This window comes from Lepidochelys kempii, chromosome 1 (assembly GCF_965140265.1).
Source record: "Lepidochelys kempii isolate rLepKem1 chromosome 1, rLepKem1.hap2, whole genome shotgun sequence".
In the NCBI taxonomy this organism is placed as follows: domain Eukaryota; kingdom Metazoa; phylum Chordata; order Testudines; family Cheloniidae; genus Lepidochelys; species Lepidochelys kempii.
Window position 1 is genome coordinate 1,842,407 of NC_133256.1, and position 23,116 is coordinate 1,865,522.

Genomic DNA, 23,116 nt, shown 5'->3' on the forward strand with positions numbered 1-23,116 from the left:
ACCAATGGCCGTGTCCACAGAGAGGGGGAGGAGCGGAGGCCGGAGGATAAAGGCCCCGCTGGGGGTCTGCCCCTCAGCTACAGGTTCCTCCCTCAGCTGCATCTGCAAAGGACCCCTCGCTCCTCACCATGGTGCACTGGACAGCCGAAGAGAAGCAGCTCATTACCGGCCTGTGGGGCAAGGTCAACGTGGCCGAATGTGGTGGCGAAGCCCTGGCCAGGTAGGCCCAGCCCCATGGCATCTGCCCCCCTGTCTCCTGGGCTGGCGAAGCTGCTGCTTCTGCTTCTGCTTCTGCAGGGAGGCTGCAGTAACCCTGCGTCTGTCTCTGCTCCTGTCTCCCTCTCTCTAGGCTGCTGATCGTCTACCCCTGGACCCAGAGGTTTTTCTCTTCCTTCGGGAACCTCTCCAGCCCCACCGCCATTGTGGGCAACCCCAAGGTCCGTGACCACGGCAAGAAGGTGCTGACCTCCTTTGGGGATGCCGTGAAGAACCTGGACAACATCAAGGCCACCTATGCCAAGCTGAGCGAGCTGCATTGTGACAGGCTACACGTGGACCCCGAGAACTTCAGGGTGAGTTGGGCTCCTGGGTCCCCCGCTTCGATCCCCCAGGACAGGGCAGGGCCAAGTGGTGGTTCTCCCTTTGGGGCATGGAGGAGGCCACCGGTGAGCAAGCTCCCAAAGGTGCACTGGGCCTACAGGTGACAGACAGTAAGTGACGCTGTATAACCCCGTACAAGGTGCCAGGCCTGGGGAGCAGGCTCAGGGGAGAGTCTGGCAGGATCCAGTAATGCAGGTGGAAATCTGCCAAGGCCACCTGGGCCTGGGATCCAGTGTCAGAAGGGATGGAGGGAGGAGGTGGGGTGCTCTGAAGGGGGTGGGGGCGTGATATGGGTTTGGTCCAAGAGAAGTGAGCGGGGTGCTAGGGGGAGGGATCTGTGGGGAGAAGGGCATGCTCGGGTGGACCGGCCCCTTTGGCGGGTGCCGAGAAGGATGTCCAGGGAGTGAAAGTGCTGCTCCCCCGTGATGACCCCAGCCCCACAGCGCTCTGTGCACAACCCCCCTGTCCCGCCCCTTGGGCAGAGGACTGATGGGAGGGAGGAGGGAAGGGGCTAAGGGCCTGCAGGAGGAAACCACGGGGCAGGCCACGAGCGAAGGGCAGGTGCCAGTGGAAGCTATAGGGGCACTGGGGGGGGATCACTGGGGTGGCGTTAGAGAGGTGGGGAGATGCCAGCGACAGACAGATACAGCGCTGATGGCAGGGGGTGAGGGGCAGGGGAACAACAGGGCCGGGACAGGTGGTGGGAGCAAGGGGAAGGATGGCAAGGGGTGGGTGCCAGAAGAGGGGAAGGATTTGGGGGAGAGGAAAGGGGTCTGAGCCAGGGAAGAGGGAGGAGAGAGCTGGTCAGAGTGACATTCCCCTGGTGCAGGGGACACCCCCTAGGTCCCACTTAGGCCCTATTGTGAGGACTTAAGTAGCGTATAGGTCTTCTGCTGGCCTGGCCCTGCACTCAAGGGGGCGGGGGGGGGGGCAGGGAGAGAGGGTTCACCACGCAGGAATAGAGGAGAAGGCATGAGGAGTTAAGGTCAGAAAGACACAGATGGGAGAGAGAAGGAGCTGGGGGAGGCAAACGGGTAAAGCGAGCAGAACATAGAGATGAAACAGAGACTCTCACGGGGTCCTGGGCTGGGGAGAAATTTTCATGGCAGTGTCAATGCAGATAAAACCCAGAGCCCCAAACTTCATGATCCATCCACCCATCCATCCATCCATCCATCCACCCACCCACCCACCCACCCACCCATCCATCCACCCACCCACCCACCCACCCATCCATCCATCCATCCACCCACCCACCCATCCATCCACCCACCCACCCGTCCGTGTGTCCATCCATCCACCCATCCATCCATCCACCCACCCACCCATCCATCCATCCATCCACCCACCCACCCACCCACCCACCCATCCATCCATCCATCCACCCACCCGTCCATCCATCCATCCATCCATCCATCCACTTGCCCTCTCCCCCCACCCTGCACCAATATCTACAGATATCTCTCCACCATGGTCGCTGAGCAGCAGCCCTTACTGCTCACATGTGGCTAGAGAGACGTGGGGGGTTCGGAGCCGCGCTCACCAGGGGGGTATTTTCCTCCTCCTCCCCTGCAGCTCCTGGGTGACATCCTCATGATCGTCCTGGCTGCCCACTTCGGGAGCGAGTTCACCCCTGCCTGCCAGGCCGCCTGGCAGAAGCTGGTCCGTGTGGTGGCCCACGCCCTGTCGTACAAGTACCACTAAGCCCTCGGCAGGGACGCGCACGACAAAGACACCCTGCTCCGTTCCAGGCGCACCCACATGCATGGAAATGCCCTTTGGGTACCAGTGGCTGTAACAGTCAAATAAAACCCGTCCACTGCAGTGCGTCATGGTCCGTGTGTCTGTGCATGGTGCGGGATCCTGGGGTCAGGGGCAGCTTGGACAGGGGCCTGAGAGACTTTATAAACAGGAAAGGGTTTTGCTCAGTTGCTAGTTCGTCTTTCCTGTTTTCTAAGGTGTGCTGCTTCGGGGCTTTCCCGGCATTCTAGCTATTATGTTCTTATATTGGAAACCTCCAAAGTGGGTGTAAAGTGGAGTTGTCGCCCTCTGGACAGCTCTATTCACCTGTAACTTCTTAAAAAATGGACGTTTCCGGATTTAGCCAGTTGTCACTCATGTACCGCTCCCAGTGCCTCACCCTTTGTCTGTTTCTTTGCTTCTTTGGATTCCAAGCTGACAAACACGTCCACACACAATTAGCTCTGGGCATCTGGTCATGGAGGCTGTGAATGTGTGCGTCCCCCGGTTCGTTCCCTTCCTCCCTGGGCCGTGGGGAGAACAGGATGGTCTGATTTGCCCCCAACAGCTGATAACACTTGTAGCTCTGCACTAAAACAATGACTATGATCAATTCTCATGCTTCAGGGCATCAGCCTGTCACCTTCAGGGGTCAGGAAGGAATCTCCTCCCCTTCCCCCACGCACAGTTGGGCGGATAAATTTGGTGTGGGGGGGGTGCCTCTATCTGAAGCATCAGAGATCAGCCACAGCTGGACAGGGTGGACCGGTGATCTGAGGTGGCCTGGCAAAACCTTTCTAGATGCTTGGCTGGTGGGTCTGGCTCACCTGCTCAGGGGACACCTGATGCCAGATTTGGGGTCAGGAAGGAATTTTCACCTAGGTCATTTTGGCAGGGACCTTGGGGGAGGGACCTTTGGCAGGGCCTGGGGAGTGGGGTCACCTGCTGGGATCATCTGGGTATATCTCACCCAATCAATTTGCTTCCATTATAAGGGGCCTCAGGCATTGGGGGGCCCCTGGGTCCATCCTGTTTGGGGCACACTACAGTAAGGACTGAAATGCTTTAGTCTAGCCCATGTCACTGGGCTCAGTGCAGGGGTAATGGTGGAGTTCTCTGTGTGTGCAGGGTGATCTAATGGTCCCATCTGGCCGTAAGCCCTGTGACACTATGAAACCACCTCCTGCTGAGAGCGGGTGCCAGGCATGGGCGTAACATTACACAGCTATGTCTGCATCTGCAGGATCAGGCCTTCAGGGCTCTGCCCTGTGCTGAGGTGCAAGAGCATGGGGTGGGCTGTCCCCGGGGGACACCAGCTTCCTTTTGGGTGCTAGACGCAACGAATAACTCCCAGGTGAATACGGGCGCCATTCCCTCCAATGGGGAACTGTGGCCAGGTGATCCCAGCAGACCCCTCTGCCAGGAAATCGATGGCCGGAATTGTGGGGCGTGCCTGGCTGTCAGCCATCTTTGTGCCCGGGTGGTCAGGGATGGTCAGGGGTGGTCAGGGATGGAGATGACCCCTGGAATATCTAAGGCAGCCCAGGGAGTTCTCAGTCACACCAGGGTTGTCTCTGAGCAGCTGTGCAACCCAGAGTGGCTGTAGCAACCCCTGACTCTAGCCTCCTTCTGCACTGGAGGTGGCAGGGGGCTTGGCTGTCCCACCTGGGGCCTGCCCTGGGTGGGGGTGGGGATTTTACAGACCCTGAATACGGCTGGAGGGACCTACAGAGGCTGCAGCAGACGGGACAGTCCCTCCCTCTGAATCACGGAGCTGGAAGGCAAACAGCCAAACCACTTTGGTTTGGGCAGTTTACAACAAGTGCTCCCCCAGCCCGGCACCGCACTTCCAACTGACCAGGCTGAGAGACAGGCCTGGCACTGGGATGCCAAAATCACGAGTCAGGCCCTCCAAAGTCACGGGACTGGTTTTGAAATCACGAGATTTTAAAAATCTGTTGGATTCTTTCCCCTTTGCCTTCTGGGTATTGAGCCCGGGGGCTTGACGGTTTCCAGGTTGTCTCCGCACAGGGCCAAACTGGGAACTTAAAAATCTGAAATTTTCCCACCCCCAAATGACTCCGGGAGCTGGGGCTTGAAGAAAAACACTCCAAATCAACAAACCGGTCAATAAACCGGAGAGATTCAGCAACGCCAGTTCAGCGTCATGCTTCGTACCCCACAGCTGGCCTGCATTTTGAGGGATGCCCAAGTCCCCTACATGCCACACAAGTCTGGCACCTGCCTCAGTTTCCCTGCTCTTACCAATCCCTTCCAGCTTTACCCGCGAAGCAGGAACGCAGGGCTGAGGGAACACAGGGCGCCTCCAGTCAGAGCGGCTGTTCACACAGAGCGGAAGGCCGCACTCGCAGGAAAGGTGCTGGCTTGGCCTCAGCTCTAACCCAGACCTTGGGCAGCTCACTTCATCTCGCTGGGCCCTCGGGCTCCGTGTGCAAAGTGGTACGTCTTTTCTCCCCCTCCTGGTCCTGCCTAGCTAGAGGGCCAGGTCCCTGGAGCTGGGGTTGTCGGCCCGGCCTGGCCTGTGTCGGTTAGACGGGCAAAAGAATCATGCGCCAACCAACAGAGCCATGCCAGCCAAAGTCCCAGTGTCGACACATTTAGGCTGGCCAAAGAGCACTTTCCCCAGGAGAGCTTGTTTGTTTGGGGAAGTGGCATAAGTGATGCTGGCTAAGGTAGTCTTTGGCTGGTATAAGCTGTGTCTCCATTGTGGGGCCTGCCGCTACGGCCGGCCCCGCAGAGCTCTGCAGGCAAAGGCTTGCTAGTGCGGACAAGGCCTTGCTCTGCATCCGTACAGGGGCTGGATCAGCCCTGCTCTTGTCCGTGGGCCCTAGTAGCCAATGCAATGCACATAATTAACATGCTCCTCCTTGCGGGGTTTGGCAGCAGCATGGGGCGTCAGGGTGGATCGCAACATCAGCAGGAGTCTGCAATGCGATGCTGCTGCAAACAAAGCAAATGCAACGTGAGGCTGCATGAGCAGAGGCAGAGCAGGAGAGTCACGGGAGGTGAGAGCACCGCTCCGCTCCGCGCTGGCCAGGCCTCAGCTGCAGCTCGGGGCCCAGTTTGGGGCTCCGATGTGTTGGAAAGATGTAGAGAAACTGGAAAGGATCTAGAGGCGCGAGACAAAGAGGATCCAAGGGATGGAGTACGAGTCATATGAGCAAAGGCTGAAGGAACTGGGTATGTTTAGCTTGGAGACTGGAGATTGAAGGGGGACATGACAGTGGTCTTCAGATCCTTGAATGAAAAGGAGGACTTGTGGCACCTTAGAGACTAACCAATTTATTTGAGCATGAGCTTTCGTGAGCTACAGCTCACTTCATCGGATGCATACTGTGGAAACTGTAGCAGACTTTATATACACACAGAGAATATGAAAAAATACCTCCTCCCACCCCACTGTCCTGCTGGTAATAGCTTATCTAAAGTGCTCATCAGGTGGGCCATTTCCAGCACAAATCCAGGTTTTCTCACCCTCCACCCCCCCACACAAACTCACTCTCCTGCTGGTAAAACCCCTTCAAAACTGACCACTCTCCAAGTTTAAATCCAAGTTAAACCAGAACATCTGGGGGGGGGGGGGTAGGAAAAAACAAGGGGAAATAGGCTACCTTGCATAATGACTTAGCCACTCCCAGTCTCTATTTAAGCCTAAATTAATAGTATCCAATTTGCAAATGAATAGGCTTAAATAGAGACTGGGAGTGGCTAAGTCATTATGCAAGGTAGCCTATTTCCTCTTGTTTTTTCCTACCTCCCGCCCCCACTCAGATGTTCTGGTTTAACTTGGATTTAAGCTTGGAGAGTGGTCAGTTTTGAAGGGGTTTTACCAGCAGGAGAGTGAGTTTGTGTGTGTGGTTTTTGGGAGGAGGGTGAGGGGGTGAGAGAACCTGGATTTGTGCAGGAAATGGCCCAACTTTATTATCATGCACATTGTGTAAAGAGTTGTCACTTTGGATGGGCTATCACCAGCAGGAGAGTGAATTTGTGTGGGGGGGGTGGAGGGTGAGAAAACCTGGATTTGTGCTGGAAATGGCCCACCTGATGAGCACTTTAGATAAGCTATTACCAGCAGGACAGTGGGGTGGGAGGAGGTATTTTTTCATATTCTCTGTGTATATATAAAGCCTGCTGCAGTTTCCACGGTATGCATCCAATGAAGTGAGCTGTAGCTCACGAAAGCTCATGCTCAAATAAATTGGTTAGTCTCTAAGGTGCCACAAGTACTCCTTTTCTTTTTGCGAATACAGACTAACACAGCTGTTACTCTGAAACAGATCCTTGAATGGCTGCCGTAAAGAAGATGGAGGAAAGTTGTTCTCTCTTGCCACAGAGGGCAGGACAAGAGGCAATGGGGTCAAACTGCAGCTGAGAAGATTTAGATGAAATCTCAGGATAAACGCCCTAACTGTAAGAACAGGAGGATAATGGACCAGATGCCTCGGGAGGTCATGGAGGGTTTCCAAAGGAGGCTGGGTCTGCTTGGGATGGGTCAGACGCAACCCATCCTGCCTCATGGCAGGGGTTAGACTAGCTGACCCTGGCGGCCCCTTCTCGCCCTGTGGCTCTATGAGTCTGTGATCATACCTGGCTCTCACATTCGAGCCCTGGCAGGCCCCCAGCCCACACAATAATCAGACTACGGAGCATCTGCCAGCCTCCCTGCCCCACCCTGGCACCAATAAATCTACAGGGGCATTCCCCACCTCCATACATGGCACACCCTGTCCCCACGCCCCACCAGGTGAAGGGCTCTGGCCCAGCGGGCACTGACAGGAATTGGGAGCATTAAACAACAGTTACACAATATGAACCCTGTGCTTTCCTCTCCCCGGGAGCTGGGGAGTAAGGTCTCTGCATTGCTGGCATTGCGTGGTATGGCCAGCACACCGTAGAGCCTGAGCAAAAGAACCATAGAACCGTAGGCTGGAAGGGACCTCCAGAGGCCATCTAGTCCAGTCCCCTGTGCTGAGGCAGGGCCAGGTAACCCTAGACCATTCCTGAGAAGCGTTTGTCCAGCCTGATCTGACAAACGTCCAGTGACGGGGATCCTACAACTTCCCTAGTAACTGTTCCAGAGCTTCTCCGCCCTGAGAGTTAGAAAGTTTTTCCTAATATCAGACCTAAAACTCCTCGCTGCAGTTTAAGCCCATTGCTTCTTGTCCTGCCTTCGGTGGCCACAGAGAACAGTCCTCTTTATCACACGCTTTTACATCGCTGAGAACTGTTACCATGTCCCCCCTCAGCCCTCTCTTCTCTAGGCTAACCAGGGCCAGGTCTTTCAACCTTTCCTCATGGGTCAGGTTTTCCAAACCTCTGATCCGTTTTCTTGCTCTCCTCTGGACTCTCTCCAGTTGTCCCCATCTTTCCTAAAGCGTGGGGCCCACAGCAGGACACAGGTCACAGCTGAGGCCTCACCAGTGCGGAGTGAAGCAGAACAATTATCTGCCTTGCCCTACAGGCAACACTCTTGTCAATCCACTCCAGAATGAGATTTGCTTCTTTCGCAACAGCATCAGACTGTTGACTCATGTTTAATTTGTGATCCACTATAGCCCCAGGTCCGGTAAAGCAGTATGACCACCTAGCCAGTCATCCCCCAGTTTGTGGCTGTGCCTTTCATTTTCTCTTCCTAAGTATAGTGGGAAACTAAGTTTCCCCTCCCATCATGCGGGAAACCGGGGTTCGATTCCCTGACAGGGAACCATCTGGAACCCACACACCTCCTGGGTGTGGTGTTCTGTCCCATCTAGTGGCACTGAGATCACTTAGAGATTAATGAGTCTGCTCTACAGCCTTAGCTAAGAGCCATGTGGCATTTAGCTCCAGAGGTCCCAGGTTTGATCCTGATGACCGGGGTCTGTCGGTGTTACAGTTGCACTTGTCTTTTTTTAATCATCTTGCTGATTTCAGACCAATTCTCCAATTTGTGAAGATCAGTTTGAATTCTAATCATAGAACTGAAAGGGACCTCAAGAGGTCATCTCGTCCAGTCCCCTGCACTCATGGCAGGACTAAGAATTATCTAGACCATCCCTGACAGGTTTTTGTCCAAACCTGCTCTTAAAAGTCCCCAATGATGGAGATTCCACAACCTCCCTAGGCAATTTATTCCAGTGCTTCACCACCCGGACAGTTAGGAAGTTTTTTCTATTGTCCAACCTAAACCTCTCTCGCTGCAATTTAAGCCCATTGCTTCTTGTCCTATCGTCAGAGGTTAATCCTGACCTCCAAAGTGCTAGCAGCCCCTCCCGGCTCGCCGACGTCCACAAACTTGATACGCATTCTCTTCACTCCATTATCCAAGTCATTAACGAAACGTAGAACAGCACTGGACCCAGGACTGACCCCGCCAGGATCCCACTAGATACGCCCTCCCAGCTGGATAATGAATCATTGACAATGATTCTTTGAGTACAGACTTCCAACTGGTTGTGCACCCACCATACAGTAATGACATGTGACCGCACTGCCCTAGTTGGCGTGGGGAAAGTCCTGGAGGATGGTGTCAAAAGCCTCACCGCAACTGAGATCTCTCGTGTCTACTGCTTCCCCCAGCCGCTAGGCCAGTTACTAAGGGTCCAATTGAAAGACCCACCCCCCATTCCCTCCAGCAGATGTGGGGGTGGGAGGGATGATGTTAATTGCCACAGCTCACAACCCCGGGGTTCGGAAGGACAGTTGGTGCCCTGCCCGAGGATATCCGCATTCACCCTTCCCCACAGCAGGCTACAGAAGAAGGTTAAGCCGTAGGTTTGTTTTGGGATTCAGGCTACATCTAGCTCCAGTTCCTGTTTCTGGCCCAGGGCTCGTCTGTAATGCAGGCTCTCCTGAGTTCCATTTCTGGCTCTGACGCACTCTCCCTCTGTGGACTTGGGCAACTCCCGTCCCTGCACAGTGCCTCCGTTTCCCCAATAGTACAATGGGGTGAAGGATCCTGACCTGCCTTCCAGGCAGGGTAGGGTTAATAAATGTGGCTTGGAGGAGGCCTATTTTGCCACTGCCTTATGTGACTAATTTACCATGCCATTAGCAATAGACACTGATACAAACACACAGCCCCTGCACCTCACGTACCCTGCTGGCTCCCCAGACAGTCAGACAGACTCAGGTTCCCGTTCTCAGGCCCTGAGGACAGAGCATTATTGGCCACAACTGTGGGACTTTTTGCCAGACAACACAAGGAAAGGAAGGTCTTGCAGCTAACGCACCGGCCTGGGGCTCAGGAGAGAGGGCTCAAGTTCTGCTCCAGAACCCTGGTCAAGTCATTCAGTTGCCCCATGCCTGGATTTCCCACCTGTTCAATGGGCACCACTCAGCTGCCTCCTTCCCTGGAGAAGCAGCCGTTTCTGCAGGGAGGTGCTTAACCGTGGGCCTGTCTCTGTTCCTGTCTCCCCGCCAACCTCGCCAACCCCCTGGCGCCAAGGTGCTCAGGTCTTGTACCTATGCCAGTGGGGGATGAGCAGCGCACCCACGAGAGACAGCTCAGGGGAACCTCCAAAGCCTCTCTGAGTCGGTCACATGCATCAATACACGGCCGGTGCCACCCGTGAAAGGGGTCAGGGGCTCCAGGGGAACTTGTGGGGAGAGGGGCCAGACAGGCTGATGGGAAGAACGTGCAGCCTGGAGTAGCCAGAGGAGGGAGTTGCACAAGTGGGAGAAATCAAGAGTGAAGGAGGAAAGGAGGCAGGAGGGGAAGGGAAAGGCAGGGTGCGAGACCCAGGAGGTGGTTAACCACCAGGGCAGCAAAAGAGGAGGGGGGAAGTGAAGCGAAAGCCAGCGCTGGAGAATGAAGAGGCTGGAACCAGGGGAAGTGAGGAGGGACTGAAGCAGCCGGCGGTGGAATGGAAAGGACAGCAGAGGCCCTGAAGGAGAAGCGAGTGGGATCGGAGGCAGAGAGCTAAGGGGAATGGAGGAAATTCAGGATCCCGGGGAGTGCCCCATAGGAAGTGTGATGGCAGACCCTGGGCTGTGACAAAACCGCTCCCAGCATCTCACCAAATACTTGGATAAATAGAGACTAATTCCTGTGCTGGGGGGATTTTACCACCTCTCTGGGTGGGAGTCCTGAGGTTAAAACCCTCCCGAACAAGCCTAGAAGGTGCCTGAGCCCTTGTGTGACTTTTGCCTTTCCCCGCCTGGGAGGGAGGGCAAAGTCAAGGGGGAAGAGAGAGATTTAAAGGGGGGTAGGGAGGATTTTCTTCCTTCTCCCCTCCAGCTCCTGGCTGACTCCTCATCGTCACCCTGATGGCGTTCACTCCTGTGTGCCAGGCAGCCTGGCGAAAGCTGGCTCCATGTGGTGACCCACGAGTGCCACAAAACCCGCCGCTGGGACCCACCAGAGCAAGACAGCCTGCTATTTTCCAGGCACAGCCCCCCTCAGGGAAATACCGATGGCCAAACCGTCAAATAAAAACCATCCCCTGCAGTCTGCCTGTCCTCCCTTAGTCTGTATGTGCTGCGGGCCCGAGGGCCCGGGGAGGGGCAGGGACAGGGTGCTTGGACATTTCATAACCAGGAAATGGGGTAGCTCATGGCTTGTTTTCTAAGGGCTGGTGGAAATGAGACTTCCCTGCACTCTGAAAGTCGTACATCGAGCAGGGCAGTACCAGGGAGTAGTCAGGCCTGTCACAACTGAACACACACACACAAATACACAAGCACACACAGAGAAATACAGAGAGAGAGAGAAAGAGAGAAATACACACACACAAATACACAAGCACACACACAGAGAAATACAGAGAGAGAGAGAGAGAGAAATACACACACACAAATACACAAGCACACACACAGAGAAATACACACTCTCTCACATACACACACAGAAATACACACACACACACACAGAAATACACACTCTCTCTCTCACACACACACACAGAAATACACACACACAGAAAATACATACACACAGAGACACACATAGAAATACACACACACAGGGAGATACACACACAGAGAAATGCACACACACAGAAAATACACACACACACACAAAAGTACACGCACAGAGAGAATACACTCTCTCACACACACAGAAATACACACACACAGAGAAGTACACACACATAGAATACTCTCTGTCTCTCACACAAACACAGAAATACACACACTCTCTCTCTCACACACACAGAAATACACACACAGAGAGAAATACTCTCTCTTTCTCACACACACACACTCACACTCACACACACACACACAGATGTTTTAACAGGACAGTGTATAACACCACACAGGTGTCATGGTGCAAGAAGGCTGCTGCTGCTTCCGCAGGTGTGGTGGGGCTGCTCACGTGTGTAAAGTTACTCGCACGCACAAGTGTCGGTGGGAGCAGGCCCCGGGACTGGGATGGGAGCGCTCCTTCTTTTCTGTGTGCACCAGCGCAGCCAGCTTGAGAAAGACCTCATTGAACGGTCAATTTACTACCCACAAAAACACCCGGGGGACGTTCACTGCGCCCTCCCGTGACGAATGCCCCTTCCCCCTTGCCCCTGCAGATCGCCTGCCTGCTCGTGTAGCGATCACCAGGCCCCAGCCCCCTCTCGACGCTCGCTAGGCCACGGCAAGGAGGGGCGGGGGGAGTTTCCGTACCCCTGTGTTGTGCATGCTCTTTTCCGCTCCAATGCAGACACACGGTAATCAGGTGGAAAGATGGAGGGCCTGGCCCAAAAGCAGGCCCTGAAAGTATCTGCACGTGTTTAAATCAGTGACTCACAATGAAGACTTGCGCTGCTTTTTCCCTGGAGAGCCAGGGCCCTGCCTGGGCTGCCCCATAGCCTAACATCTCCTTCGGAGCCTGACCCAAAGAGCTGGGCAGCCATTGGCTCCCGCTGGCTCTGGATCAGGCTCACAATTGCTGTGTCTCAGGTGACCCAAGGCCCGTGCGTGGGGCTGGATGGAGGTGGAAGCAGATGCCTAGTCCAACACAATCACGTCTGCCCTGTGCCCCCCGCCCCCTCCATGGCTCAGGGCAGCATGCAAGGGCTTTGTCCTGCTCTACAAAGCTCTTTACCAGTGTGGACGTGGCTACCCAGAGCGGCCTCACAATGCGTGGCCCCTAGATGACGCCTTTCCAGAGGTCAGACCCATGTCCCAGTGACCAGGCCCCAGGACCCGGGCAACCCTGGTGCTCAGGTCATCGCCCTTACCCCGTCGGGCGGGACGGGGCCCTGGGGCTGGGCAATAAATCATAGCTCATCTGACTGGCGACCATACTAATACGAGACCGAGGTGTGCCCAGAGCCGACCGGGTTCAAATCAAGGGGGACAAGCAAATGTTTTCATCCAGCCGTCACCCGGGACTTGTTGCCCAGGGTGAGCCTTCCTTTGAGGGGGTGAGCGGGGTGGGTGCAGTCCTTAGGTCTCAGGCTAGACCTCTGCACCACCCCTTGGAAGCTGGGTATGGGAGCTGCCTGGCCGTAGCCGGGAGAACAGATGGAGGGGGACCTGAGCTCTCCGGCTGCATTAGCCCCGGGCACTTTGCCCCGCAGACCACACCCCAACACACATTGCCTCCTCCCCCAGGCTGCCCTGGCAGTGTTGGCCCTGGGCCCGGCCAATGGCCCTGTGGGCTAAGATGAGGAGGAGCCGTGGTTAGGGTATAAAAGTCCCCGAAGGGGACTCCAGCTCAGCTACTGGTTCCTCACTCAGCTGACGCGCCGAGCAGATCCACTCTCATTACCATGATGCACTGGACAGCCGAAGAGAAGCACTACATTACCAGCATGTGGGACAAGATCAATGTGGCAGAGATTGGAGGCGAATCCCTGGCCAGGTAGGCCCAGCCCCACGGCATCTGCCCCGCTGCTTCCCGGGCTGGAGAAGCTACTGCTTCTTCAGGGAGGCTGCACTAACTCCGTTTGTGTCTCTGCTTGTGTCTCCCTCTCTCTAGGCTGCTGATCGTCTACCCCTGGACCCAGAAGTTTTTCTCTGACTTCGGGAACCTCACCAGCTCCAGCGCCATCATGCACAACGTCAAGATCCAAGAGCATGGCAAGAAGGTGCTGAACTCCTTTGGGTCTGCCGTGAAGAACATGGACCATATCAAGGAAACCTTCGCTGACCTGAGCAAGCTGCACTGCGATACGCTGCATGTGGATCCCGAGAACTTCAAGGTGAGTCCGGCTCCGGGCTGACCCCTCTTCCCAGCCCCCTGCTCATCCCCAGAGCATGGCCAGCAGGAGCAACTGTGGCCATCCTTGGTTCTGGGGCAGTCACTTGCAGGCAAACTCCCAGGAGAGCAGGGTCAAAGGTGGCCTCCCAGGTAGTGGCATCAGGAGCGCCATACCACCCATGGAAGTGATACCAGGCTTGGATGATCAGGGTCTTCACCAGTGAGGGCTCAAGGGGAAATTCTGAATTGTCTCAGGTTCAGGGACCCCTGTGACAAATCTGCAGATGCCATCTGTGGGAGAGGGCTAAACATGAAAGGCATTCAGATTGGGAGGGAAAGTTCTGAGTGGGAAAAGCGTAGAGAGGTGGGCAGCAGGCAAGGGGATGCACCTGTGGGAGTGCTTCTCCTACAGGCAGGAGGTTCACGCGCGTTGGGGGAGTGGCAGCAAAAGCCTCAAGGGACAGGGTGAGGAAACCACGAGGCTGGCAGGAGAGAGACGAGGAGGGCATGGAGCCATGGTATGGGAGGGGGAAGAAGTCAAAGTGTGGTAACGGGTTCCGGGCGCAGGCAGGTGACTGAGGAAGAGGAGGAGTGGAGGCAGGAGGGGAAGGGAAAGGCAGAGAGGGATGGGGAGGAGGTGGGTAAAGTGAGGGCAGCCAGGAGGAAGCATAAGGAAAAGTGAAAGCAGCTATGGGAGCAAGAGGAGGTCTGAGCCAGGGGGTGTCAGGAGAGAGACCATCAGCCTGGAGGAGCCAGAAGGACAGTGTATGAGTCAGAAACAGGAGAGACGCAGAAGGAAAGAAGAATGGGATTTGGCGAAGAGACAACCCAGGCATGCCGGTGAGTGCCAGGAGCTTTCTGGGGTGAAATGCATTTCCCGGCAACTCTTTGGTAGCACAAATTCCCACCTCCCTGAATCCTGATATTGCAGTTACTGGGGGCTGCTGTTTGGATTTGTGCTCTGGGCCCGATGCGAGAGGGGAGCATCCTGGCTCGGCAGGTGTCCCAAGGCTAAGAACCTCATGGAGCATTTTGGAAGGCACCAGGTGCTCAGTTTCATGTCATTCTGCAGAGACACACAGGCTCCTCTGAGCAAGGAAGGGCAGTGAGAAATTCCACTGGCAGAAACACCCAAATGCCAGAGTCCCCCTGGAGTTTGTAACACCAGTGAAAGAGGATGGTCTGGGCTGGGGTGAGGCTGGCGTGATGCAATGGAGGCTCAGGCCAACAATCCATATTCTCTATATAGGGCCTCCAAGAGTGCCCTAGAGCTACAGAACCAGGTTGCTGGTTAATGTTCTTTAATGGGCTCTCCTGGGGAGGGAGGTAAGTGAGTTTATATTATAGAGTGGAAAGGAGCACAGTCTCCAGATAGATTTATGAACTCCCAGAATAGTTCGAGGACTCCACAAAGTAAATATCCCCTGCACCTGCCCAGAGATCTGCAAAGAGAGAGGTGGGAGTTCGGAGCGGTGCTTACCTGGGGGTATTTTCTTCCTTCTCCTCCAGCTCCTGGGCAGTATCCTCATCATTGTCCTGGCCATTCACTTCGGGAAGGAGTGCACTCCCACCTGGCAGGCCGCCTGGCAAAAGCTGGTCAGTGCAGTGGCCCATGCTCTGACCCTCCATTACCACTGAATCATCTGGAGGGACCCACCAGTGGGAGGTCTCCAGATACCTCCCAGGCTCCTATGCACCCATGAGAATCCCCTTCTGGGAGTGACAGGCTGTAACAACCAAATAAAAACCTTCTGCTGAAGTCTCTCTGAGTCCCTGTGTCCATGTGTACATGGGTGGGGTGGGGGCGAGGGGCAACGAGAACCGGGGGGTGCTTGTAGGTTTCCTAGAGCGACAATAGGTCAGTGCCTTCACTGGTTTGTCTTTCTTCGCTTCTAAGGGCCAGGGCCCTGTGCTCTGAAAACCAGCCTCACAAATCAACAGGGCCAGGGGACCTCCAGGCCTGCCACAAGTGAGCGCACTAAGAGAGAGCGTCTCACACACACACATGCTCCACTAAGGAGCAACTTGGATGAGCAGTTGTGTAAGCTGCTGTAAGCAGAAAGCAGAAAGTGCATGGGACCCCCTGGGGTATTTCAGTGCACTATTTATTTATTGACAGGTTTCAGAGGAACAGCCGTGTTAGTCTGTATTCGCAAAAAGAAAAGGAGGACTTGTGGCACCTTAGAGACTAACCAATTTATTTGAGCATGAGCTTTCGTGAGCTACAGCTCACTTCATCAGATGTTTATTTATCTATTTATTTATTGTCTTTCTAGCAGCAGGAACAAATAAGAACTACACCCCCCAGCCCCGTCCCCAAAGGGAAGGTTTTTATCAGCCCATGCCCTCTGCTGGCATGCTGCTTCTGAGCAGTTTGCTGACTCACACCCACTCAGTCCAGGCATGGGTGGGGGCAGTTTTTAGATAAATGGTTTAAAGGGAGCTATCAAGACCTGGCCAGACTTGGTTCAGTACATCCCTTGCCAACACCCTTTGGCCATTGCGTGGCCTCCTGGGGCCTGATCCTGCCACTGTTGTGCATATGAGTAACTTGATGCCCGGGAGTAGCTGCCATCAGTTTCCAAGAGCCCCCTCACCCCCCGCCCCTTTGTGTGTGAAGTTAATCACATATATAAGCGTTCGCAGGACGGGACCCGTAGGTTGTAAATAAATGCAAATTAATGCACATTGGAAAACATAATCCCCACTATACATATACAATGATGGGGTCCAAATTAGCTGTTACCACTCAAGAAAGAGATCTTGGTGTTGTGGATATTTCCCCGAAAACATCTACTCAGTGTGTAACAACAGGCAAAAAAGCAAACAGAATTTTAGAACCATGAGGGAAGGGATAGATAATAAGACACAAAATATCATATTACCTCTGTATAAATCCATGGGATGCCAACATCTTGAATACTGCGTGCCGATGTGGTCGCCCCATTTAAAAAAAGATGTATTGGAACTGGAAAAGGTTCAGAAAAGAGCAAAACAAAAATGATTTGGGGTATGGAACGGTTTCCATATGAGGAGAGATTAATAAGACTTGGACTGTTCAGCCTGGAAAAGAGACGACTAAGGGGGGATATGAGAGACATCTATGAAATCATGATGGATGTGGAGAAAGTAGATAAGGAAGTGTTATTTACCCCTTCTCAGGACACAAGAACTAGGGGTCACCCAATGAAATGAATAGGCTGCACATTTAAAACACAAAAGGAAGTATTTCTTCACACAACGCACAGTCAACCTGTGGAACTCCTTGCCAGAGGATGTTGTGAAGGCCAAGACTATAACAGGGTTCAAAAAAGAACTAGATAAATTCATGGCGGATAGGCCCATCAATGGCTATTAGCCAGGATGGGCTGGGATGGTGTCCCTAGCCTCTGTTTGCCAGCAGCTGGGCATGAGCGACAGGGGATGGATCACTTGATGATTCCCTGTTCTGTTCACTCCCTCTGGAGCACCTGCCATTGGCCACTGTGGGAAGACAGGACACTGGGCTGGATGGACCTTTTGCTGACTCAGTCTGGCCGGTCTTATGTTCTTATGTAACCTGGCCTGAGCAGGACAGCACTTTCCTTCCTGGCTGCACAGGGCCTGCTGCTTTCATGTGAATAGCCATCAGAGTAACAGAGACATTCTTTACTGTCCAGGAGAACAGGAAACAACAGAGGAAAGTGGTATCCCATAGCAGCAACATGCAATGGATACTTCCCCCTGTCCCCCACCAGCCTCCTTCCCACTACCAAAGGTAGGAGACACTTACGCCTGCCCTCCCCGCCCCCCCATGCCAAACACAGTGAATAGACTAAGGGGTGTTTGCCACCCGCCAGCCCCCTACGGCAGTAGAGGCTATCGAGTTCCCCGACTTCCCCAGTAGGGGGCAGTCAGTACCTCCTCTGCGCCGCGCCCTCCAGACTTCATGCTGGGAACCACAGCGGGTACATTGGCGTGAGCAGGCGATATAAGCAAGGCAAATGTCTCCCCAGAGGCCACGCGCTGGGAACAGAGTGGCCGGGGCTGGGGGACTCCTTGTGCGAAGAGATCAGGATGAACCTCAGGCTGACTGGGCTTATGGTCACGGGGTACGACATACCTTTCCAAGACAGCCTTTGTCCCGAATCAATGCTCCCCAGAATCACACTCCAGTGCCCGAGGCAACCCAGCTTGTGTGATGGACTTTTGTGGGCTTCTGAATTTCAAGCAGGCTGGTGAGAGACCCGGATTGAGGGACAGGCCCCGGTAGACAGCGGCTTGGGTAGCTGACGGGCTGCCACGTGGCAGAAGGGGTGAGCCGGCCCTGTGGCCTGTTGGTTGGTCGTTTTAAACAGCGGGCAGAGCGTGTGTGTATGGGGGAGCTTTCTATCCACTCGAGTGGAGCTGGGGACAAGGAAATTCCCCTCTGCAGAGAGCAGCAGTGCTAACCTGGGTGCCTGCTTATGCCCCTTTCAGAGGGCTTAGAGAGCCCATGTGCTGATCCCCAGGGCGGGGGGTGGAGAGAGGATGCCTGGTAAAGTGTCCCCCAAGGGTCCGAGGGGAATTGTCGTCCCCGCCCCCCACGACTTGTGTAAATGATTATTGCAGGAGAGCTGGTTTTCTGCTTGCTTTGGGGTTCTTTTGAAACAGGCTGAACCCGAGGAGCTCTGCCCCTGCCCCTGGGGCATTTGGCACTGGACACAGGCCCAGCCCAGCCCAGTTGGGAAGGGCTAAGTGGAACTGGACTAGTACATATCCCTCGGGCCAGCTCCCTGCTGGGGTCACAGACCCCCTTCGAGAGCGGTGGGGTGCTGGTATAGAGAGCGGGGGCTAGTACTGAGCCCTGCCCTCATCTTGCCCTGGGGCCCCCTCCTCGGAGATCACACCCTGCCCAGGCCATCCCTCCCCAGCCCGCGCAGACCCCACCCCAGGGCTGACCAATGGCCGTGTCCACAGAGAGGGGGAGGAGCCGAGGCCGGAGGATAAAGGCCCCACTGGGGGTCTACCCCTCAGCTACAGGTTCCTCCCTCAGCTGCATCTGCAAAGGACCCCTCGCTCCTCACCATGGTGCACTGGACAGCCGAAGAGAAGCAGCTCATTACCGGCCTGTGGGGCAAGGTCAACGTGGCTGAATGTGGTGGCGAAGCCCTGGCCAGGTAGGCCCAGCCCCATGGCATCTGCCCCCCTGTCTCCCGGGCTGGCGAAGCTGCTGCTTCTGCTTCTGCTTCTGCAGGGAGGCTGCAGTAACCCTGCGTCTGTCTCTGCTCCTGTCTCCCTCTCTCTAGGCTGCTGATCGTCTACCCCTGGACCCAGAGGTTTTTCTCTTCCTTCGGGAACCTCTCCAGCCCCACCGCCATCGTGGGCAACCCCAAGGTCCGTGACCACGGCAAGAAGGTGCTGACCTCCTTTGGGGACGCCGTGAAGAACCTGGACAACATCAAGGCCACCTATGCCAAGCTGAGCGAGCTGCATTGTGACAGGCTACACGTGGACCCCGAGAACTTCAGGGTGAGTTGCGCTCCGGGCTGACCCCTCTGCCCAGCCCCCTAGGGACACAGGTACGGACTTTTCCCTCCAGGACAGGGAGGCATCACTTTGGGGGAAGCTCCGGGACAATGGGCGCTTAGACGCAGTGAGTAAATAATACTGCAGAGAGTTGCCAGCCTGCCATAAATGGGGTCTCCCCCAAAGAGGGGGAGTTTGCAGTGTCCCATGGTCAGTAATCATGCCGTGAAGGGGTGGGGTATTTGGGGTGGGCAAGGCCTGGTGCCGAGGGGAGCAGAGGTTCAGGGGGAGCAGCAGTGGGGTGGGACTCTGGTGGGAAAGGGGATCCTTTGAGGAAGGCAGGGATTGCCACAGCATGAAGGGCTCTCCTCCACCCCCACTTCCTCCCACCCTGTGTGCGCCGGAGCAGATCTCTGCTTAGTCCCAGCTGCACACAGCCTGGCAGGGAAATGGCCATTTCAGGTTCTTTTTCATGTTAACTTGGTCCAAAATTTGCCAGTTTTCCATAAAAAAAAAAACCCAAACCAGATTGTTTGTTTGTTAAAAATGGACCGTTTTCAGTTTGGGCCTTTGAAAATCTTTGAAAAACAAAACAAAACAGAAAGATTTTTCAGCCAACCCAGGTTTTTTCCCCCCTCCAGAAATGTCTGGCTCGGCCACTGACAAAAAACCTTTGGGTGGCATTTTTGGGGACCGGCGCCAGGAAGTGGCACCAGAACCGCACTGCAGACGGGGCCAGCTGGGTCAGCCAGCGAAGCGGGGGGCTGAGGGAGGAGGGTCTATGGGAGAGAGTCATTGAAGCAGGGGAAACCGGGGTGGGTGTAGAGAACCAGGGGAGAAAGGCAGGTGTGGGGTGGTGCATAGCAGGTGAACTAGGGCAGGCGGGGCTGGGGGATGCAAAGAAGCAAGGGGTGGAACGAGGCGTGTGAAGGGAACACACGGCTTTGGAGGGGACCCCCCCTGGGGCTCACGTGGGACTTAGATACAGTGACCAACCCTTGTTGGGGCCCTCTGCACGAGGGAGGTGGGGATCAGGGACAGGAAAAGGACTACTGAAAACAATGCTCGCAGTCTATATGCCCTAGAGAGGGCCCCCGGCTGGGCCAGAAAGTGTCTGACGGGCTCTTGTACCCCTAAGCCATGGCCTGGGCTGCCCTTGGTGTGTTTGAAAAGAGACAAGAGATGAGCAGAAACGATGGAGCAAAAGGTTGGGAAGGGGGTTGGGAACCCCGGCAAACAGGTGTGCGGAGGTTCAAGGGGGTATTTTCCTCCTTCTCCCCTGCAGCTCCTGGGTGACATCCTCATCATCATCCTGGCTGCCCACTTCGGGAGGGAGTTCACCCCTGCCTGCCAGGCCGCCTGGCAGAAGCTGGTCAGCGTGGTGGCCCACGCGCTGGGTCACCAGTACCACTGAGCCTTCAGCAGGGACCCGCGGGACGGAGAGAGCTTGCGTCGCTCCAGGCCCCTCTGCACCCTTGGAAATGCCGCCCGGGGGCCGGCAGGCTGTGACAGTCAAATAAAAGCCTTACATTGCAGCCTTCACCGATGTGTCTGAGTCTCTGTGTGCGCTGGGAGGGCCGGGGGGGACACAGGAGGTCTGGGGGCAGCTGCTGGTGCCTGCTGAGCGGTTAGCTTCTTGTTTTCTAAGGGTTGATGCAGCCAGAATTCGCTGCCCCCTGAAAATAATCCTCGAGGCCCCACAGCACCAGGGGGAGCACCCAGGTCTGCACAAACCGAGCCCCGCCAACCCCCTCCCTCTGTGCCAAAACACGGCAGCTCCTTAGGACAGGCCGGCAAAGGGCCTGGCTGATGCTGCAAATCAACAGGCCTGACACAGAAACAACCCCAGTTCTCCCTTGCCCTGGGGTTCATCAACACATCAATAGGGACGTGATTACTGAATTGCAAGGAAAGCCAGCCCAGGCCAGCAGTTCAAGTGATGCACACTAAAAACCCAGCCAAAGGGTTCTCAGCTGCTCCCCCGCCCCTCAAACTAAGTCACCCCAATACCTGTCGGATGGGCATCCAGCACCCCTTTGAATCCAGACCCAGGGGCAGCGGGCACCCTCCTCCCCACCCCAGAGGCAGTTAGCACCTCTCCCTCTCCAGGTCCATTTGCTCCCAAGCCGTCCTGAGGGGTGGTCACCTCCCCCACTACCCTCAGTCAGGCTAACCCCCTACAAATCATGTAGGACCCAGGACAGCCTCCAGCCCACGGGTGACCTCCGCTGTGTGGTGTGTGTCATGCATCCAAACCAGGGAATTTTGCAGGGGCCAGGCAGGCTGGGGTCTACCACAGGCGTGTCCAGGCACTTCCTTCTCTGGGACACTGGGGCCAGGTTTTATTTTCTCTCCCCTCCATTTTTTTAGAGCGTTTAGGATTTTTCTTTGAAAAATGACCTTGCAAAACTGCCCAGCGTGTGGACATAACAAAGCCTCTAAGGGGCCAGCAGCTGCCAGGCAGGGAGAGGGGGTCAGATGGACAGCCCGCGGGGATGGGAGAAGGCCAGGCCTTGGCTGCGTCTGGTGGTCTGGCTAGCGCTGGAGGGTGGCCGGGCTGTTAGCAGGTGGCCCTTGCTGTCTGCACGGGGGGAGGGAGCTGCTGTGAATGGCACCGGTCCCCCTTATTCTTAGCCCACACACTGCCGGCTGCTGCCTGACCCCCGGGCTCTGCTCCCAGGGCAGGGGCGCTGAGTCAAGCAGGGCCGGGGTGGGTAGGCTAGCCTGCTCCTCTCCTGCTCAGATGAGGACGTGGGGCTTTGGATGTGGGCAGCTCCAGCCCCTGGGGCAGCCTGGAGGGCATTTGCAGCTGCTTTCCCCCAGCTACCCTTTGCTCCAGCCCCTCAGGCATGGCAGAGGGGCTGGGGGAGTGCCAGGCTATCCAGTCCCACCAGGACCTGTCTGGAAGCAGGGGGGCTCTCCCCTCAAGAACAGAAGAGGAAAAAAATCCCTCGGTGCAGCCTTCTTTCCTAACTCTCTCTTCGCTTTTGTGGCTGCCGTTGCACACTGAGTGGATGTTTGCAGAGAGCTAGCCACAATGACTCCCAGATCTCTCTCTTGAGTGGGAACAGCTCCATCGTTTTATGTGTGTAGTTGAGATTATGCTTCCCAATGTGCATTACTTTGCATTTCAGCTGCCATTTTGTCACCCAGTTTTGTGAGATCCCTTTGTAACTCTTCGCAGTCTGCTTTGGATTTAAGTAGCCTGAGTAATTTTGTATTCTCTGCACATTTTTCCCCCTTACTGTTTACCCCTTTTTCCAGATCATTTGTTGAATAGGACTGGTCCCAGTATAGACCCTTGGGGGACACCACTCTTCACCTCCCTCCACCATGAAAACTGACCGTTTATTCCTACCTTTTGTCTCCTATCTTTTAACCAGTTACTGATGCACAAAATGACCTTCTCTCTTATCCCATCACAGCTTACTTTGCTTAAGAGCTTTTCGTGAGGGACCCTATCAAAGGCTTTCTGAAAGTCTAAGTACGCTGGATCCCCCTTGCCCTGGTGGTTGTTGACCCCCTCAAAGCATTCTAGTAGATTGGTGAGGCATGATTTCCCTTTACGAAAGGAGGAGGAAGAGGGCAAGAGTGGCAGGAGGGAGGGTGGGAAGCTGAATGGGTGGCAGGCAGAGAGTGTGGGGAGAGTGTGTGGGGGGGTGCTGGCACTTTCTGGGGGGACCCTGGGGGACCTGGGGTAGGGGACTTGAGGGAGTCCAGGACTGAGCCCACCCCACATTCTGTCCCTGCCACCTCCCCTACTCCCATTCCTCCTGGCTGCTCCTTCCCCGCCCAGGCCCAGCAGGGACGCAGTGAGTGGGGAGGCCGCAGCCACCGCGTTGGCTCCCAGCCAGACGGAGCGCAGGAGCAGGGCCCTGGGAGGGCTGAGGGTCCCCGCTGGGCTGGGGCTGGCGAGATCCACGGCGGGCCCAGGGAGCTGCTGGCTGGTTTGCTTGACACCCGCCTGGGCCTGGCGGTGTAGATTGTCCTCATGCACAGCCGGCACGAACGCGGCAATTGACCCCGCCCAAGAATTCGGCCCAGTGCTCAGCAGCGTCAGCAAACCCGGGGGAGCAAAGCCAAGCCAGGAGGCCATGTCTGCAAACGGCATCACCCAGCAGGCTCCACCCTGCTCTATCCCACACCAAG

The 23,116-nt window shown here is 55.6% G+C and overlaps 3 protein-coding genes across 3 annotated transcripts; all 3 read left to right on the forward strand.

The window, feature by feature from the left end:
• Positions 1 to 2,417, forward strand: LOC140907248 (hemoglobin subunit beta). The gene is made up of 3 exons (XM_073332755.1): positions 1 to 220; positions 350 to 572; positions 2,176 to 2,417. Exons 1-3 carry the CDS (start codon positions 129 to 131, stop codon positions 2,302 to 2,304), a joined length of 444 nt encoding a protein of 147 aa, XP_073188856.1. The 5' UTR covers positions 1 to 128; the 3' UTR covers positions 2,305 to 2,417.
• A 10,544-nt stretch (positions 2,418 to 12,961) lies between these two features.
• Positions 12,962 to 15,242, forward strand: LOC140907257 (hemoglobin subunit beta). The gene is made up of 3 exons (XM_073332772.1): positions 12,962 to 13,141; positions 13,259 to 13,481; positions 14,990 to 15,242. The coding sequence occupies exons 1-3, from the start codon at positions 13,050 to 13,052 to the stop codon at positions 15,116 to 15,118; spliced, it is 444 nt and encodes a 147-aa protein (XP_073188873.1). The 5' UTR covers positions 12,962 to 13,049; the 3' UTR covers positions 15,119 to 15,242.
• Positions 15,243 to 15,342: 100 nt separating this feature from the next.
• Positions 15,343 to 20,509, forward strand: LOC140907262 (hemoglobin subunit beta-like). The gene is made up of 3 exons (XM_073332786.1): positions 15,343 to 18,618; positions 18,748 to 18,970; positions 20,253 to 20,509. Exons 1-3 carry the CDS (start codon positions 18,527 to 18,529, stop codon positions 20,379 to 20,381), a joined length of 444 nt encoding a protein of 147 aa, XP_073188887.1. The 5' UTR covers positions 15,343 to 18,526; the 3' UTR covers positions 20,382 to 20,509.
• Positions 20,510 to 23,116: the final 2,607 nt, after the last annotated feature.

Coding starts and splice junctions, on each gene's coding strand:
- LOC140907248 (XM_073332755.1), top strand. CDS start 129: ATGGTGCACTGGACAGCCGAAGAGAAGCAGCTCATTACCGGCCTGTGG. Junction 221..349: donor GGTGGCGAAGCCCTGGCCAG/GTAGGCCCAGCC, acceptor CCCTCTCTCTAG/GCTGCTGATCGTCTACCCCT. Junction 573..2,175: donor TGGACCCCGAGAACTTCAGG/GTGAGTTGGGCT, acceptor CCTCCCCTGCAG/CTCCTGGGTGACATCCTCAT.
- LOC140907257 (XM_073332772.1), top strand. CDS start 13,050: ATGATGCACTGGACAGCCGAAGAGAAGCACTACATTACCAGCATGTGG. Junction 13,142..13,258: donor GGAGGCGAATCCCTGGCCAG/GTAGGCCCAGCC, acceptor CCCTCTCTCTAG/GCTGCTGATCGTCTACCCCT. Junction 13,482..14,989: donor TGGATCCCGAGAACTTCAAG/GTGAGTCCGGCT, acceptor CTTCTCCTCCAG/CTCCTGGGCAGTATCCTCAT.
- LOC140907262 (XM_073332786.1), top strand. CDS start 18,527: ATGGTGCACTGGACAGCCGAAGAGAAGCAGCTCATTACCGGCCTGTGG. Junction 18,619..18,747: donor GGTGGCGAAGCCCTGGCCAG/GTAGGCCCAGCC, acceptor CCCTCTCTCTAG/GCTGCTGATCGTCTACCCCT. Junction 18,971..20,252: donor TGGACCCCGAGAACTTCAGG/GTGAGTTGCGCT, acceptor TCTCCCCTGCAG/CTCCTGGGTGACATCCTCAT.